At 38.7% G+C, this 18,992-nt stretch overlaps 1 protein-coding gene across 5 annotated transcripts in view; it reads right to left on the bottom strand.

Annotated features, from left to right (window-relative positions):
• Positions 1–237: 237 nt before the first annotated feature.
• Positions 238–18,992, bottom strand: part of SMC2 (structural maintenance of chromosomes 2) — a 31,976-nt gene continuing 13,221 nt past the window's right edge. For all 5 annotated transcript variants that reach the window (XM_077817773.1, XM_077817771.1, XM_077817769.1 and 2 more), the window contains 15 exons: positions 17,802–17,961; positions 16,748–16,865; positions 15,340–15,478; positions 14,687–14,806; positions 13,993–14,197; positions 11,936–12,071; positions 10,166–10,290; positions 9,189–9,382; positions 8,690–8,833; positions 8,170–8,364; positions 7,439–7,639; positions 6,643–6,759; positions 3,644–3,804; positions 2,488–2,635; positions 238–1,217 (listed from right to left, as the gene is read on the bottom strand). In XM_077817773.1, the coding sequence (XP_077673899.1) occupies positions 1,029–1,217; positions 2,488–2,635; positions 3,644–3,804; positions 6,643–6,759; positions 7,439–7,639; positions 8,170–8,364; positions 8,690–8,833; positions 9,189–9,382; positions 10,166–10,290; positions 11,936–12,071; positions 13,993–14,197; positions 14,687–14,806; positions 15,340–15,478; positions 16,748–16,865; positions 17,802–17,961 (2,352 nt within the window). In that variant the 3' untranslated portion in view covers positions 238–1,028. The remainder of the gene's footprint in view (positions 1,218–2,487; positions 2,636–3,643; positions 3,805–6,642; positions 6,760–7,438; positions 7,640–8,169; positions 8,365–8,689; positions 8,834–9,188; positions 9,383–10,165; positions 10,291–11,935; positions 12,072–13,992; positions 14,198–14,686; positions 14,807–15,339; positions 15,479–16,747; positions 16,866–17,801; positions 17,962–18,992) is intronic.

Here is an 18,992-nt window from a genome sequence, read left to right as displayed (position 1 = left end):
GCAGAGTATCTTTTCCTTTGTTCTTGCTTAAGTCAACTCGTTAGACACTGATTTTATGAACTACATAACTAACCCCAAGACGAGTCAGAGTAACATAGTTCAAGCTTATTTAAAACTTGCCCAATCATAGTCACATGCCACTCCGTTAAGTGGTTACCTACAAGGTGAGAAGAGAAACCAAAAGTGAAGGTAGGCTTCATGTTTGAGCTAAAATCATTTATTAACAACACAAACAAATTAAAATATTAACATGGCAATTTTAGCAACTGTAAGAAAGTCATGGCTTAGAAGGATAAGAAGTTACCTTTCCTGTTTTGCTTTTTTAAAAAGTCAGCAGTATAAACATTAGCATTTCATTTTTATGTTGTATTCTTTAGCAATCAAGCTTCACTCAAGTATTTTCAATTGCTTTTTGATACAACATTTAAGAACTCCATTAAGCAGTCCCTATTCTCCTACCTTACTGAAATTTCACACACACATTTACATGATGTCAGAATACAAGGACCTGCTTCTCGTTTTTAAGGAATCATGATAGAAAGAAAAAAGCAGATTTTAAAAATGGAGGAAAACACTGAATTGCGAGTAGGACACATACAGAAGTAGCAACTGTTCATGGTCAGCCCGGCTTCAGCCAGTTCAATGGCAATGTTTTGTCTGAGTAGAGGACAGAGTTAGAATTTCACGTATGAAACAAAAAAGGAAGGTACGTAGGATAAAACAGAGGAAGTGTCTAGAAATGAACAAGTGGAAAGGCAAAAGCGAATGGATATTTAGTCCAGATTTCTCTTTAGAAAACCAAGTATAATGAGAATTTTCAATATGAATTACAATTAGAGAATATATAAAATAAAACTGGCCAGAGTATTCACCAACTCCCTCATGCTCACTTCAGGGTTTTTTGGGTTTTTTTTTTTAAGTTGGCCATTTAGTAATGTGTTTTATGATGACATTTCCAGTCTCTTCAACATAAAGACAAGAAACACAGGACATTCCAACAGAAAGTGCTGCAGGTGGAAGTTTGCTCTTCAAGCATCCACATAGGGTCTGGGTCTATTCTTCTGTTTTGCCTTGTCAGCTTTTTGCTGTGCAGATACGTTACTTCCATTCTGTGCCTGAGTATATCGTGCCACGGTGGATACACCATCTACAAACTTGGTCTTGTAGAGGACATTTGCATTGTTGAACATCCCATCCTTCAATGATACCACAATGAACTAAAGAAAGAAAAATGTTTCCACAGCATGAACACCATATCTGAATGTAAAAGGACAACAGAGATTTTAAAATTAAGATTGATAAAGCTTTCATAAAGTCATATAGGTATGGAAATAGTCTAAAAGCAACAGTTTAGATATACTGCTCCATTTATGCTAATTAGCTACTGTCCTGAGCAGTAGTTCTCCAGGAACGTTCTGAAAATGTCACCTGAAACCATAGCAAAATAGAAACCTCCCCTGCCCAAAACAGAGAGACAAGATATAAGGCCAGTTCTAGGGTTGGGATTGTTTGATTGGGCAAAAAAATAAGGTAAGCCCCATGTATTAGGCCACCCCAAATTAAGTCCTTGATGCTGAACAAGGCCCTTTCATTTCAGATCAAACCATGACCAAACAACCTGTAACTAACAGATATGAGGTAAGCCTCCTGCCTCGTAGTTGGGAAGGGCACTTAACTCTCCCTTGTGACAGCCAGAAGATAGTTCTCTCTTCTTCAGTCCTTCCCACTTTGCATGGGTGGGTTTCACAGCAGCACTTTGCTTAGACCTAGGCAAAAAACACTTCACGGATACAGCTACTACAAGTAGTATGTTCAGAGCTCTCAAACTGTGCAGGTGAGAATCTAGTCTCAGCAACAGGAGGAAGACAGAGACCAGACTGGGGAGTTGGGGTGAGGTATGTCAAAAACCCATACTGATTCTGTTTCAGATTGTGTGTGGTTTTCCTATAAAGAACCCTTCATGGACCACATGAACACACAGGATCACCAGAACAAACTCCTCCAGCTCTATACGTTTTCCTGCCTAAGTTGGAATGATATGAAGATTCTCTCCACTGATTCCTGGCACACTTCATAAGGGCCCAAAATAGAAGAAGAGAAGCTATACTTTTAAAGCGGGAATCCTCAAACCTCTTTAAAAAAAAAAAAGTGTGGACCTTATCTTAACAGATGGATTAATTCACGGACAGAACCCTTCCCATTTGCTGCTATGTACCAGCTCTGTTGGTTACAGCAACTGGTTACAAAGAAAAACAACACGAGGAAAGTAATGAGTTTTACACTAGAAGGTGAGAGGAAGCCTAGAACAGGACTCCATAAAAGTGTTTCACAGTCTGCAGAATCATCACTGTGACCTCCATGTTTTAGGCCTCATGAATCCAGAATATCTAAGCACCTTACACTTCCCCAGTTGTATACTCACACTATCTCGGAGAGCAATGAACTACACAAACAGACTACCACATATTGTTATTGGCAAGATCATACCTGGGAATGTCTGAAGTGAGTGCGAAGCATCTGTCCAATGTTCTGTGTGTGAGAAAGATCAAGGGCTGCATCTACTTCATCTAAGATGTAAATTGGAGCAGGTTTGAAGAGAAGCATGGCTAAGATCAGGGACAAAGCCACCAAAGATCTAAAAACAGACCAAAGACAGTTAATTCTGTCTAAGCTACAGGGGAAAAAAATATTCTCTCCCCACTTTGGCTGCTCCATCAAAGCACAGTTTTGCTGCAGCAAGGAGATTCTGTGAACATAGACAGATACTAGAAGCTCTGGAGCGGTAGGCCAGATAGCTAATACCATGGTTTGATATACTGAAACTCAGATTTCTGCCCGAAACTTAATGAAAGATATAAAATAACCTTTCAACATTTGACTGGTTGAATTGTTACTTTGAAGTTCATGCTGTTTTACCCATTTCCAATTGTGAGTTTTGCTACATTCTCATTGGTCTACATTGTTGCTATGTTAGCCAGTAGCTATTCTGGATGATTCTCTCCCTTCCCCTCAAGAGGGTCCTCTGCTTCCTTCACCATGCTCCCACCAACATTCTCCTAGTCCTCCAATTGCCAGATCCACCTTTAAAAGACACTGCTTAGCTTCTGGCAGAGAATGGTATTCTCTCCACAGCAACTTACTCCCCACTTTAATATGCTAGAGGGGTACAGAGCTTTCAGTGCCATGGTGGTACATCTTTTGAACCAGGAGAGGAACACATTATATCTAGGAGCCAGAGACTACAAATCAAACATGGGAATAGTATTATCAATTCCTCAGTACTATCCATTATTTTTACAGTTATTGCAACTCTCTTGTAATTAATTTCACTTATGCCACTTCTCTGTGCTCCTGCAGTTTATCGTAGTAGCTGTGAAAAGCAGTGTACTATTATTTAAATTTCTTTGTTCTTGAATGTCTCCATTATGTAGATACATAAAGGTTAGCTCAGCACTTTACGTTACATACTCTGGATGTTAAAATGTGAATTGGTAAATACATCTATATTTTATTTAAGGAAAGCAAAACCCTCTACCTCTGGGGAAAAAAGAGGACCAAACCTATGTGGCCTATATCATCAGGACACCCTGCAAGATGGAAAGGAAAACAAAAGCATAAGAAAAAAAAAAAAAATCACACCAACCTTTGTCCTCCACTAAGTTCTGTTAAATTTTCCTTCCAGGTATTTCCTAAGGCAACCTTGAATTCCAAACCATCTAGGACAGTTTGCCCCTCAGGGGCTGCCAGCATAGCATTGGCCCCAGGTAGAAGAGTAGAGAAAATTGAACCAAAGTCTTTGTTCACCTACAAATCAGACCATCACAAATATTTTCTAAAGGCCTTTGAATTACGAACTATTGCTGTATACTTAAACTAATATTATAAACAAACACTTCATTTCTGCCCCATTGAGTCAGTTTCTTTTAACCTGATGGAATTGGCTGTCCAACACAAGATTAGCATGTGCTAGATGGTGAGAAGACAGACTGTACAGAATCCTCTCTTTGTTACATAATTCAAGACAGAAACACGGTCTAGATCAGAGGTCCCCAAACTGAGGGGCACACCCCAGGGGGCGCAAAGGACTGTTTTGGAGGGGGATGCAGCTGGGACCAGGATTAGCCCCCACAGGGGGCAACGTGGGAGTGTCACCCAGCTCTGCTCCTGGCCCAGCTTCGGCCCCTGCCCCCAGCTGTGCCCAGCCTCAGCCCCCTTACTCCTGTCCACGTACAGTCCCCCCTGAAGCTGTGATCTCACTCCCAGCCCCGGCTCTGCTGATCATAGGTAAACAGACAATGCCTTAGAGTACAAATTAATGGAAAAAAGCAATAACTGGTTTTACTTTTAATCTTTTCAATTTTTTTATTTGTATTATTGTAGCACCTAGGAGCCTCAGTCATGACCAAGACCCTGCTGTACTGGGCACTGTACAAACAGAACAAAAAGATGGTCCCTACCCCAGGAAGTTTACAATATAAACAGAAGCCAGGAGACAATAGATGGATATAAACAGACTGACCATTGGAGGAGTACAAGGGAACCAACACAATATTGACTGGCATCATAGTAGGCCAGCAACCTAACTGTTGTCAAGTTTTCTGTAGACATCACAGCAAAGGAGTTTTAAGGAGAGATCTGAAGGACAAGTAACTTTTAATAGATGTTTATGGGGGTTAAGACACTCAGGTGCAAGAAGCAGCACAGGAGAAAGCACAAAAAAGGTACTTATGTGAAAGGGTGCTTATTTGAAAAATCTAGCAAGTGGGCAATAGAGGTTTGTACTAAGAAAGGGCACAATTATGTCTACATGGACATAAGTGTATTGCATATGCAAAAAAATTAGGACTATCAATTAATTGCAGTAAACTCACATGATTAACTCAAAAAAATTAATCGTGATTAATTGCAGTTTTAATCACACTGTCAAACAACAGAATACCAATTGAAATGTATTAAATATTTGGATGTTTTTCTACATTTTCACATATATTGTATTCTGTGTCATAATTGAAATCAAAGTGCATATTATTTTTGCTTACAAATATTTGCACTGTAAAAATGATGAACAAAAGATAGTATTTTTCAATTCACCTCATACAGGTACTGTGGTGTAATCTCTCTGCCGTGAAAGTGCAACTTACAAATTTAGATTTTTTTTGTTACATAACTGCACTCAAAAACAAAACAATGTAAAACTTCAGAGCCTACAAGTCCACTCAGTCCTACTTCTTGTTCAGCCACTCACTAAGACAAACAAGTTTGTTTACATTGACGGGAGATAATGCTGCCTGCTTCTTATTTACAATGTCACCTGAAAGCGAGAACTGGCATTTGCATGGCACTTTTGTAGCCAGCACTGCAAGATATTTACGTGCCAGATATGCCAAACATTCGTATGCCCCTTCATGCTTCGACCACCATTACAAAGGACATGCATCTTAGCTGATGACGCTTGTTAAAAAAATAAATGTGTTAATTACATTTGTGACTGAACTCCATGGGGCAGAATTGTATGTCCCCTGCTCTGTTTTACTCACATTCTGCCATATATGTCATGTTATAGCAGTGTCAGATGATGACCCAGAACATGTTGTTCATTTTAAGAACACTTTCACAGCAGATTTGACAAAACACAAAGAAGGTACCAATGTGAGATTTCTAAAGATAGCTACAGCACTCGACTCACAGTTTAAGAATCTGAAGTACCTTCCAAAATTTGAGAGGGACGAGGTGTGGAGCATGCTTTCAGAAATATTAGAAGAGCAACACTCCGATGCAGAAACTACAGAACCCAAACCACCAAAAAAAGAAAATCAACATTCTGCTGCTGGCATCTGACTCAAATAATGAAAATTAACATGCATCGGGGTCTGCACTGCTTTGGATTGTTATCGAGAAGAACCCGTCACCAGCATGTCCCCTGGAATGGTGGTTGAAGCATGAAGGGACATACGAATCTTTAGTGCATTGGGCACCGAAATATCTTGCAACGCCGGCTACAATAGTGCCATGAGAACGCCTGTTCTCACTTTCAGGTGACATTGTAAACAAGAAGTGGGCAGCATTATCTCCTGCAAATGTAAACACACTTATTCAGCCAATCACTCAGACAAACAAGAAGTAGGACTGAGTGGACTTGCAGGCTCTAAAATTTTGCATTGTTTTGTTTTTGACTGCAGGTTTTTTGTACATAATTCTACATTTGAAAGTTCAATTTCATGATAAAAACACTGCACTACAGTATTTGTATTAGCAAAAACAACGAGGAGGTGCCACCGGACTCCTCATTGTTTTTGCAGATACAGACTAACGCGGCTACCCCTCTGATACTTGTATTTAGGTGAATTGAAAAACACTATTTCTTTTGGTTTTTTTATAGTGCAAATACTTGTCATCAAAAATAAATATAAAGTGAGCATGGTACACTTTGTACTCTGTGTTGTAATTGAAATCAATATATTTGAAAATGTAGAAAACATCCAAAAATATTTAAATAAATGGTATTCTATTATTGTTTAACAGTGCAATTAATCACAATTAATTTTTTTAATTGCTTGACAGCCCTAAAAAAAGGAATAAAGTTGATCTTCCATGTTTAGAAAAAACACTCTAAATGCGAAAGCTAAATCTGAAATAACGTACCTTTTGCCAGGCAATGTTCAAAGCTTCATTTTTCTTTTGGTCAAGCTCTTCAATAGTTGCAAGTATTTTAGACTTGTCATTCTCTACAATTCTTTTTCTCTTCATTAAGTCATTATACTGGTTCAATTAGAGAAAATTGGTCTCAATTAACTTTGTACTGGATATGAATCAAGGCTTTCAGTAATTTATTCTAAAATATATTCTAGAAATTTGCTACAACAATTAACAAAAAGGTGAAACTAAACCCTGAGGGACACTTCTCTCCCTCATGTGAATAGTGGGTCATTGTCATTTTTACCTATTAATTGGTACAAAAGGATAATTTCTCCTAACTGCGAAAAATGCACCAACCCTAGCCAACTATAGTGATGCTAAAACGTCAACTGGCCAATTCTTCCTGAAACACCATGGACTACAGCCCATATTTTTGGCAAGGTTTTCATTTGGATTTAATACTCAATCAAGCATTGCAGTAGACATAGTAATGCTGGACTGATATACTCAGACTTAGAATGGAACTTTTTAGAAGGAAACTAACCTTTTGTCACCGAAAGTCAGGATTTTCCTGAATATCAATTGCTGATGCACAGTCAGTTAAAAATATATTAGCATCCAAGAATAAAATGGGTCATGCTATTGACTTCTGAATTAGACAATGTGTAAAGCTTAAGCAAACCACTTTACTTCTGTGGGGCATTGAATAGTACTGTGCAGGTGATAGAAATTACACTGCCCCAAACAAAGAGATATGCCACAAATTGTCCAGACTCTTGAGGTTAAAGCAAGAAATCTTTACCCTTTCTTCTGCCTCTGAAAGCATGTTCATAGCTCTCATATTGACATTTCTTCCCAACTTCTCTTTTTTTTCCTGTAGTTTCTGCAGCCTCTGGCCTGCTTCTTTAGGATTGTTAGTTTTAAAATCATACGCTGTGTTAGGCTGGCCAAAAAGTTGTTTCTCTGAAGCTATCCACTCATAGTCTTTCAACAGTTTAGCCACCTGGAAACATGCACAAATGTACACATGTTGAGAGCATTTACATGAAAAATATCAGCATCCTAAGTTGTTCTACAACATTAAACCTCAGTATACAAAATGCAGCTTTATTGAGCATCAGAAGAACACTGGCTTGTATCAAGTGCTGAAGAAAAGTCAGGAAGGTCAAAACATGAGGAAAGTTTTTGAATAGGAGTTTGACCTTGTGACTTGAACTTAGATTTCCCAAATGGCAACACAATGCTCTGCCACTGTGTCTCCAAGTCAACCTTCTTTAATAGGAACTTGGTTTGTCCGACAGATATGACATCTACTTCATTGGTTGTCTCCCATACTGACATGCTCTGTTTGCCTATGGGACAATGTATGGATAAACACTTGTGACTTTTCCCTCCTCTGAGATGTTTCTCAGAGTTCAGGATGTACCAATATAACAATGCTTATGAGATAAAGGAGAATATTTCCGTGGCCCATGGTGACTGAAATAACCACCTCTGGTTACGGAGGCAAAGACGGGTAGAGTTCTGGGATACCTTGGCAGCAGCATCAGTAGTTTCTCGCTTGTGTTTGTTTATGTTATGTTCTAGCTCTTTAACCTTAAGCTGTGATTCATTATTTTGTTCTCTATATTTTACAGCCTCTGCAGATTTGTCTTTAATTTCTTTATCCTGAGCTGTGATTACTTCTTTTTGCTTAGCCAGCTCCTCCTGAGCTTTCTTTACAGATGCCTGGAAAACAAAGGAGACAATCACTTCTCTTTTTTAACCAATGTATATTATACCTTTATTATGAATCAAGGAAAATGACTAGAAGGAAAAAAGGGAAAAATACAGAAATTCTTTGAGGGTGAAATTCAGTCAAAGGATAAAAAGGCTGCAGAAAGGTCCTATAGGCTATGAACTTCTTGTGTGGTGGGAGGAAAAATCCATATCAAATTGAATAATCTATAGTATGAGGTTTAATAGTCTTCCTTCCCAGCTACACACAGATGGAAAAATATCAGAACCAAGTTGTCTTTGGTATCGAAAGTACCTCCGATTTTGCCAGACCTACCTTTGTCTTGGACACCTCAGATGCCATAGCATCAATCTGATCCTGGTAGGATTTGATAGCTTCATTCACAGCCTCAATCTGTTGTTTATAGGAGGCCTGTTCTCGCCTTAGCTCTTCTAATTCCAGAACTAAAGCTTCAACTTCCTAAACAGAGGACATGTTGAACGCGTATTAAGGACTACACTTGAATAGAAAGATTTAATATTCAGCTTGCTTCTGAGTAAAGGCTGCAGAAGAAAGGTTGAAAGTCAAGGGCACCACAACCACAACTATAATATCATTATAATCAGACAGCCGCACAAAGGGAGGATGGAGCATATTTATGATTCTAGAACAAATCATGTATCACCAATTTCTATGTATGTCAATGACTACAAAATAATATCCATGTACTGAAACTGATAAGATTTAAGAGAATCATAAACCTCCACATACACTTCTGCTCCACTGTGGCCATTTTTCAGGATTGTTAAACTTGCTACCAACAGTGCTGTTTTACCTGCTGCTTTTCTTTCATTTTTTTGCTGGAAGCATCTGCCTTTTTTTTGGCACCATCTAGCTTCTGCTGGGCATCTTTCAATTCTTTCTCACGCTCCACTTCGGCATTTTTCATTTTGTTCTCCAGCACTTTATATTTTTCTTCGGCCTTTTTTTGGATTTCCTTGGTTTTCTTTAGTGTCTCTTCACTTTCCTCTGAATCGAAAAGTATAGTATTGAACCTGAGAGTTCTTCCAGCCCAACTAAACTTCTACACACAAACTTATAATTTAGGTGTCAAATCAATTTTAACAAAGGCTTAGTACAAAAAAAGGGCTAATAAGAATTTTTACTAAGTTATGAGATCAGCAATTTCAGTGTTCCCTTGTTCATGGGTCAGTGTAAATGTTGCCCAAATACTAACAGCACAAATAAAATATATGGGAGGATAAAGCAAGATTGAAATTCGTTCATTAAGTTAAACAAAATAAATAAGCTCTCCCTTTATATGCCAGATAAATATACATTTTACATACCACAAGATGAACAAATTAATTCACTGAATGGTAGTCTACCAATCTTTGGCATCCTATCAATTCCTTCACTCCTGACAGTGTTTGAGACACTCCCACTACATCTGCCTATTTCTTCCTCTTGAACCCGTATGCTTTTGCTATTCCTTCTTTCCAGATCTCCTTTATCTGTGTGAAAACTAATATTTTTCAAATAATTTCTCAGGATTCAAACTATGTATAGTGCAAATCCTAAATACAAAAAAATTAGCAACCTTAACTGTATCCTCATTTTAGTCAGTCTATTGTTATTTTAATTTGTAACATCTTTTGTATTTGTTAAACAAAAATTCCTACAAAACAAGTTTCAGGTTTTTAATGGCATCTAAAAGCTATTAGCTTTATACAATCTCAAAAGCAAATAAAAGGATTCCACTATGAATAGCCAAATAATGTCCTTCACATTTTCAGCAACTTGCCATCTCACCAATGGTTTTCTTAAGGGTGTCCAGCTCCTCTTGCTGTTTGTGATAGGCACTTTGCTGAAGTTTGGTTTGCAATAGCTCTGCTTCTTCTGATTTCATCTCCCACTGCTGCTTCAGTTGGCGATATCTTAGCAGATTATAGTAGACATAATCAGATGTGTTCGCGTGATAAATTACAGGCATACCACTTATGTAGGGTACATAGAGCTTTATATTTTCGAGCTATACATGAGATAAATTGACAAGTATTTATATTTCCATTTTACAATGAGGAGAATTGAGGCTGAGGATCAGCCATGAATTGGGAGTTTCTGCCTTCAAACCTCATGCCATATCCTTTAGGATAATATGACGAACATTTACACATCTGCAATGATAAATCCTGTATAGTTTCACCAATTATGGTAGAATTCCTTTTATCTGAATGGCCTGGGGGACATCCAAAACATTTGGATAACTGGACATTCGGATAAATGCAAGTGCTATTTTAAACTGGAGTTTCATATTTTCATACTGCAGTGATGCCAGTTCCTGAGGATGGAGGAAACAGGGAAGGAAAGGAGCAGCTGCAGAGGGCAAGGGTCTCCTTGGTGCTGCTTGAGTGCTTCTTGGCACTGAGAGCCCCAGGGGAAGGAGCTAAGCATAGCCCGAGCTATTTGTACTGGTGGTTGTAGAGCTGGGGGCTGAGAGTGCCTAGTGCTGCTTGAGCACTTCCCATGAGGCTCCTGTCTTTTGCAGCAACTTCCCCGCTCCTTCTTTTCTCTCTTCCAGCCTTGGGGACTGGCATGAAATTGAAACTTACAATAGCATGCTCATGTATATGAATGTCTGATTATCCAAAGGCTACGTTGGGGACACACTATGGCTGTGGATAACTAGGATTTTCAGATAAATGGAAAATGTTTGTGCAAACACATTAATAAGAACATAAACCTTACTAGAGCTACTTATCAGTGGCTTAATTAAACGGACTCCTCTTAGTGGGCATGCAGCAACTGCACTATTTATCAAAAAGCAAATAAATGAAGATGTCTAAATGACAACTAAATCTTTTTAGATGTACAAGAGCAAATTCTAGATGAAAGTGACATAGAAACATTAAAAACTAAGTTTGAATCTGGTTTGCTCAGTATATTTGTGTTTTGGGAAAAATCATTAAAATGGTGAAACGGGGTTTGAAAAATAAGTACAACATGTGCAAAGTGTACTTTATTTTTAAGGACTCTTATTTGCCTACGTATATTTCATAGAAGACCTTTAAATAAAAAGAAAGATTCCACAATTATTTTTAACTGAAATTCACACAGAAATATTTTCTAAGTAAGATCTAATTTAAATTCCCAAATAGCAAATATTTGGGGGGATACTGTTGTAATTTCAGTGTTTTTATAACTCTCACCTACTCTGATTTTATTCTCTAGAAGCTGAAATTCTGGATAGGAGTTACAGAATAGGACCACAGGAAAATCATTTGGCACTTCAGTGAATAGGAAAAGCAGAAAACTGAATACAGTTTTCAGGAAAGCACCAGTGTGTACTAAAAATGCTATTTTCCCAAGCATAGCAACAATATAAGCTTTTATTGCTACTATTTTCCTGCAGATGCTGTCCAGAAATCTCCTTGCCTCCCCATGAAATTGTGTAGTGAAGTGGCCACACTATTCTGGCTTTCATACAAAACCTGATCTGATCCTCTGTGCTCCTACAGTATTATATAAATATAAATAAAAGAGAAAAAGAACTTATACAAGCGTCTATATTGTAATCCTTACTTTTCAGCAATGTTCTTTAAGCTTGCCAGCTCCTTTTCTACTGTGTCTAGCTCAGACTCCTTTGTTTTTAATTTTTCTTGAATATCTTTCATTTCCAGAAGCTTGGACAAAACAGGTGTAGACTGTGAGCGTGCACCTGATTAGTGAAAGAAAACAGAAAGCTGAGATTATTGATTGCCTACCATTAATTTCTTAAACTAAAGGATGTGTTTAAAAATTGGGCATGAGAGACACAGCAGACATGAGAGAACAAAACTAGAGTTTCTAAGAAAACCAAAGATTTAACATATAATAGTTCTCACACAGTCAGAGACTATTTTCTGACTCTGGAACTAAAGCATGTTTATCTACAACTATTTTTCTAGATTTCCTGGAATAGAAGTATTACTGGAATCTAGTATTACTGGACTGGAAACTCTCAATGGAACTCAATCCAACTTTTTATGCTATAGTTTAACAAGTTGGGCAACAGTAGGGTACAGTAACTCCTCACTTAACGCTGTAGTTATGTTCCTGAAAAATGCTACTATATATAAAACACACACAGTGTAAGTTTTAAACAAACAATTTAATACTGTACACAGCAATGATGATTGTGAAGCTTAGTTGCGGTGGTGAAGTCAGAGCGTGGGATATTTCCCAGGGAATGCCTTGCTGCTAAATGATGAACTAGCACTCAGCTGTTCATACATTGTTGGGTTAATACATTGTCGTTAATGTAGCCTCACACTCTACAAGGCAGCACAAATGGAGGGAGGAGACACAATAGATGCATGGCAGTGGCTGCAAACATTCCCTGCGGAAACTGAACCCACGCTGATGAACCCACACTATCCCACTGGGGTGCACCACTCCCTCCACTTTCCAAAGTGCTGGGGGGGGTGAGGGGGTGCATGTGTGCGAAAGACAGACACACATACCGTGTGTGAGTGTGAGAGAGAGAGACATGTAGCATGCGCGTGTGTGAGAGAGAGCGAGCGCGACACGCATTGCCCCTTTAAGTATGTTGACTCCACTCTAAGTACTGCCTTTTTCAGTAGATCAACAAGTTGAGACAGCAGCTGCTGCCAGCAAGCTCCCACAGTCCTGAGCCCTGTTGTGTGTCCCCCTGCTCTGTGGAGATGGAGGGCAGGAACAGGGGGAAACCCTGACATCAGTACCCCTCTTCCCCCCCCTCCCCGGCACAGCAAGCAGGAGGCTCCTGGGAGCAGCTCCAAGGCAGAGGGCAGGAGCAGCACATGACAGTGTGGGGAGGGACACTTGAACTGCCCAGCAATTGATAGCCTGCTGGGCGGCTGCTGCACAGGGAACTTAGGGGAGCTGATAAGGGGGGCTGCTGGCCCACCCTGGTTCCAAGCCCCCACCAGCTAGCTGCAATGGGCTGCTCTTCCTGCAAGCAGTGGACAAAGCAGGCGGCTGCCAAACAACGTTATAAGGGAACATTGCACAACTTTAAACGAGCATGTTCCCTAATTGATCAGCGACATAACAATGAAACAACGTTAACCGGGATGACATTAAGTGAGGAGGTACTGTACCAGTCTTACTGGATTATTTAATTATGTAATTAATACATTTGTGGATTTAACTGAAACACTTAATTGAAGATATTTTTTCCCTGTTAGATGGACTCCCCCTCCTGGTTAAACCTTATGACATATGTTGTTTTGGTAGCAAACAAAAGCTGGTTTATTTTTCCTGGATTGGAACTCCGCGATCATCAGACTGATATTTGTCTGTTACATTTGTAAACAGATTATCCAGCACATTTCACGTGCACAGGGAACACAATACAGTCATAACTTTTAATTAAAACAATTTAAATAAGGCAAATAGTTTTGTTCCAGTATTTTCAGTTATGTCTTGCAGAATTCTTTGAATGGCCAGGGACTAACTGGGATTTAACTTTAAGTAGAATACATCTTCAGTCAAATAGATTTAAAAGTTATCCAGTGTAAGGTTCTAAATACAATTTTACTGTTGGCATTTGTTAAAACATCTAAAGCAGTACAATAGTCAGCAGAGATGATATTGTAAGGGGAAAAAATAATGATTACCTCCACTCAGAGTCCCCTGAGGGTCAAAGGTATCTCCTCCAAGAGTGACAGTTCTTTTCATTATAGTTTTGTCAAAAGTCACTTTCTTGGCATTATTCATGTTATCACAGACCAGTGTTGTTCCAAAGACATATTCCATTGCCTTCTGCAGTTCAGATTCATATCCAATCAGAGAGAGGGCCAAATGCACATTATCAGCACCAACCTAACAGTCAAAGGAAATGGTATTAGTGTTCCACAAGAAGTAGATAAAGAGTTTTTAAATCCAGTTTCTTGCTCCCCTTATAAAGGTTTTGTAACATATTAGAATTCCTCAATACCATGTACTAATACATCAGCAGCAAGTGCCTTTGAACTATTGACTGTAGGTAAAAACCCTGACTCAACCTCTCCCCTTCTACAGTCAGAGTACTAACAGGCAACACAATCAAATGAGTTCAGCAATGCATCTCTCCCAGACATTATTTGGCTCTCTCCCTTCTTTGTGACTAGCAACACAAAACTTTATTGTTCTGCTCAACTTCTCCTTCCTCTATCTAAGAGCCAGCTCAGTTCTTTGCCCCACTCCCACTCAGCCCATTGTGCTTTTGCAGAATGGTGACCTTTAGCTAACAAAGCATGTCAATTTTAAGTAACAAAACAAAATAAAATAAAGAAAAACATACACAGCGAAATAATGTATCTAAAGACATACCAAGCGTTTTGCTGCCATCACGGTTTCTTGCCTAATACACTGTGATGAAATTTTATTTAGTGGAATTATGGTGTATCGACGCTTCAGTTCACCTTTTTCTAGCAGTTTTTTACCAACCACCTAAAATTTAGAAAAAAATTTTTACATAAGGGTATCAAAACACATGTCAAATTGTGAAAACTAAGACAACTAAAAAAATTTCTTACAGGAATGATACACATACTGGAGAGTTTAACATTTGGCCTAAGGACACATGACTCCATTGACCTATATTAATTCATACTCACTAAAGGTAAATTCACTACTTGCTAAGGTATCTGCTGAAGGATATCCTATTGGTATGGGCCAAGATTTTTAGTGGTGACTAGGGATTTGATGGGCCTCAAATTTGGGGGTAGGGACCAACTGGAGATACCTTAAAGGGGCCTGATTTTCAGAGTTCAGGTGCTCAGCACTTTCTGAAAACCTGCACCCTTTTAAAGTGTCTGAAGTTGAGACCCCAAGTCACTAATTGCTTTTGAAAATCTGGGCCTTAATGCACAAAGTTTTAACTACACATCTTCCAGGAGCGTCCATAGAAGTTGCATGACTAAATCACAGGGTTGAATACAGCCAAAGGGATGTACTCAAAAGTTATATGTTAAGAAACATACCTCTGTGTCCACCACAATGTTATAGAGTTTTCCCCCAGCTACCACCTCTAGAGCTGTTGCTGTGGAGATCTCTTTCACGGTGATTAGAGAGGCAACAAGCCCTTTGATATGGGTTGGGTTCCAATTTTTTTCTGGATCCCTTAAAATAAATTAAAACTATATGATAAGAAACAATTTGTATGCTACGATGAAAACAAATTACGACAAACGCTGAACCCACATATATTAATATAAAAATTCCACAATGTACAGAGATATAATATTCTGAAGCCACAGACAGCTAAAATTATTTTAAAACTTCATAACAAACAAATAAGGTTTTCCAAGTAAACTGTCAGCTGTGGAATAAATAGAAGAATCCTGCCTTCAACATTGCCTCAAGTTGTTCATAAAACTTGGCACTACAAACAGTTATGCAGAACTGACTTTATTAATAAACTAACGAAATTTGGGAGCATTACTAATATTTCTAATTTACGGACATATTTTGGCGTTAAATTAAAGTTACATGAAGCAAGTCTATTCTTTAGGTACGAGGTATAAATCTTTCATTAAAGTAGTTTTTTATATAGTTACATGAAAGAGGTTTGGGGAGATGATAAAGTTCATGAAATTATTTTTTTCTTGAATGTAAGAAGTTATTGAATTTTTATCATTTACATGTTATAACTAGACTTTTAGATTTGAATGAACTTGTCAAAGGCACTATTTAAAGAGGCACACATACAAAATTTAAATATAATAGTGGATCATAGCAAACTTTAGACAAACAGATACAGCAAGTTTCTCTAATTGAAAATACTAATACCTACGGATATTTAAAGAAAACTGCATTTCTCATCAGTGACAGTATAAAACTGATCAGTAATTAGCTGCTATAATATTGCTATGGGAAAAGGATAACTAATCGTTTTGATGCTATATCATCAGAAATTAGCAGGTAACATTAACATTTGCAAGCATATAATAAATGCATCTGCTGTTTTCACTTTTACTTGTCCCAGTGGATAGTGCACCAGACTGTGGCTCAGGAGACCTAGCTCTGCCACTGGCAGGATGGACCTTTGGGCAATCATGTTACTTCTTCATACCCCAAATTCCCCATCTGTAAAAAGTAGATAATGATATTTACCGCCTTTGTAAAGTGCTTGGACATCCATGTGTAAAAAGAGCCGTGTAAGTGCCAGGTAATATATTATTGTCCTAAATACCCAGGCAGATTAATCATGCCATAACTGAAAGTCAGTAATGGAAAGGGAAGCAAACTATTTATATACCAATAGCAAAACAATGACTTCCTGAATTGTCATCCTCCTGAGTTCACACAATTTTATAGAAGTTTCTAGAGGACTTTTCTTTTTTTAAATAGATGTTTAGTGAACATTAGAGTACAATTCTGAGGCCTTACTTATATTCAAAACGTAGACTGGGAAACTTGGCCATTAAGGCTTCATATAACTCTCTCAACTGATAGACGTCACGAGACAGCTCTCTCCGTTTTGCTAAAAGAGTTTCTTCTTTTTTGTCTAAAAGAGCCAAACAAACATATCACTGAACTTTTTAGTCACACTCTTTGCAGATTTAGATATGAAGCAGTTTAGAAGCAGGTACACAGCAAGTAGCCCAAGGCATAATGAGAAGTCCTTCCTTCTTCCAAGATTCTTACAGCTATAATTTAAGCAAAATATTGGCACCCAAATATTCCAAACAGACATAAATCAGAAACTTGGAACTTTGCAAGCTTCAATGAGATTTATAGAAAAACAATAATTGGTACTTTTAGCTAAATAAATGCACTTTTTGCAGTGAGGACATACACAAAAAATTCCAAGACTTTACCTTGCTTAGGACAACATTTTCCAACTTAGGTGCCTAAACTAAGGCACTTAAACTGGTTAGATTTTCAGAAATGGCAAACACTGGCATTTGCTATTGACTTGGGCTGGATTTTCATTTACAGTAGAGCCCCTGTACACTCTGGCTCTGCATTTGCACTGTAAAGGGGCCTCAAATTGGATGTGAGTTATACTTATGTTGACAGAGTGGTGTGAAGGTGCCTTAATGAAAATGCATCATTGCCCTTTACTGGGAAGAGGTTGGGGGAAAGTTTTAGTCTGGTGTCCCAATTTAAATACCCAGAACTGTAAATCTTGGCCTATAAGTTTAAACTAGTATGCTTTTACCTTCAACATGCAATCATACAGCCCCAACCTGCAGCCCAGTGATCTATGAACTCTGACCTGCTACAAGTAAGAAAGCTGCATATTTTCCCATCTAATTCTATTGTGCTAGCTCCACTATACTAGTAACCATTCATTAAAATGGCAGAAATATTAATTTCTTCAGAGTTCTCTTCCTATATTTTCAGGCTCTTTCTTCACACCAGGTTCTTCTAGATCGTCCTAGACTTCCACCCATCAATCCCAAAATTGCTATTCTTGCAGTAAGTCAGTACCACAAACCTTCATAGTTTAGCTTTTTCATTTCATTTTCTAGTTTTTCTTTCAGCTTTTTGACAGCTTCAAATGCTTCTTGATCTTTCTTGTAGCCACCATCCATCTTTTTTACTTCTGCTTGTTTTGTCTTTAATTCTTGTTGAGCATGTTTCAACTTCATTTGAGCCTATAGTGAAATACAGGACAAATACAGAACCTGGAGGTTTTCAAATAGTATGTTGTATAGATTTAGAATGTCTACATTATCAGTGTGCTTGGGTTATCATTCAGGATCCTTATCACTTACAGTAGTGTCAAATAGCATCCTTGGCATTTAAAAACACAGTGCAATAGTAGACGGGGGAGAGAGTTTGGAAATAAAAATATTATATTGTGCATCTCTCTGTTATTTTAGGTCATATATTAAAAGGCAGGATGGGGGAAGGTTTCAGAGAGGGTAATGAATAGGGTTAGTAAATGAATGAAAAGGAGTAGGCCCCCTTTAGGGATTTTCAAAACCACATTTCTTTAGATGAGTCATTGACCACATTCCTCACTAAGGACTAAGCATATATTAAGTTTGAAGTTTTAATTTAAAACAGTGCATTAATATGCGGCTCCTTGTATAGGCACAGACTCTGGGGCTGGAGCTACAGGTGTCAACTTTCCAATGGGCCAGGGGGTGCTCACTGCTCAACCCCTGGCTCTGCCACAGGCCTTGCCCCCACTCCACCCCTTCCCGTCCCCTCCCCATAGCCTGCCATGCCCTCGCTCCTTCCCCTCCCCCCCCCCCAGAGTCTCCTGCACATCAGAAACTGCTGATCAGGAGGGATGCTGATCAGGGGCTGCTGACATATTACTGTGGCTCTTTGGCAATGTACATTGGTAAATTCTGGCCCCTTCTCAGGCTCAGGTTGGCCACCCCTGGTTTAGTATGAATGAACCAAATGACTATTACTAAGGCTATATCTTCATTAGAAATGCTCCAAGAGTGCCACTGTAGCACTTCAGTGTAGACACTCATTACAGCGACAGGAAGGGTTCTCCCATTGGTGTAGTTAATCCATCTCCCTGAGAGGTGGCACGTAAGTCAACAGAAGACTTCTTCCTTCGCCCTTGTGCTGTCTACACCGAGGGGTGGGGTGGTTAGGTCAGCTTAACTACATCACTTAGGGATGTGAATTTTTCACACCCCGAGAGACGTAGCTCCGTCAACCT

Source organism: Eretmochelys imbricata, chromosome 5, assembly GCF_965152235.1.
Source record: "Eretmochelys imbricata isolate rEreImb1 chromosome 5, rEreImb1.hap1, whole genome shotgun sequence".
NCBI classification, from domain to species: Eukaryota; Metazoa; Chordata; order Testudines; family Cheloniidae; genus Eretmochelys; species Eretmochelys imbricata.
The sequence above is the reverse complement of the archived record's forward strand: the minus strand, read 5'-3'. Positions and strand labels throughout refer to the sequence as shown.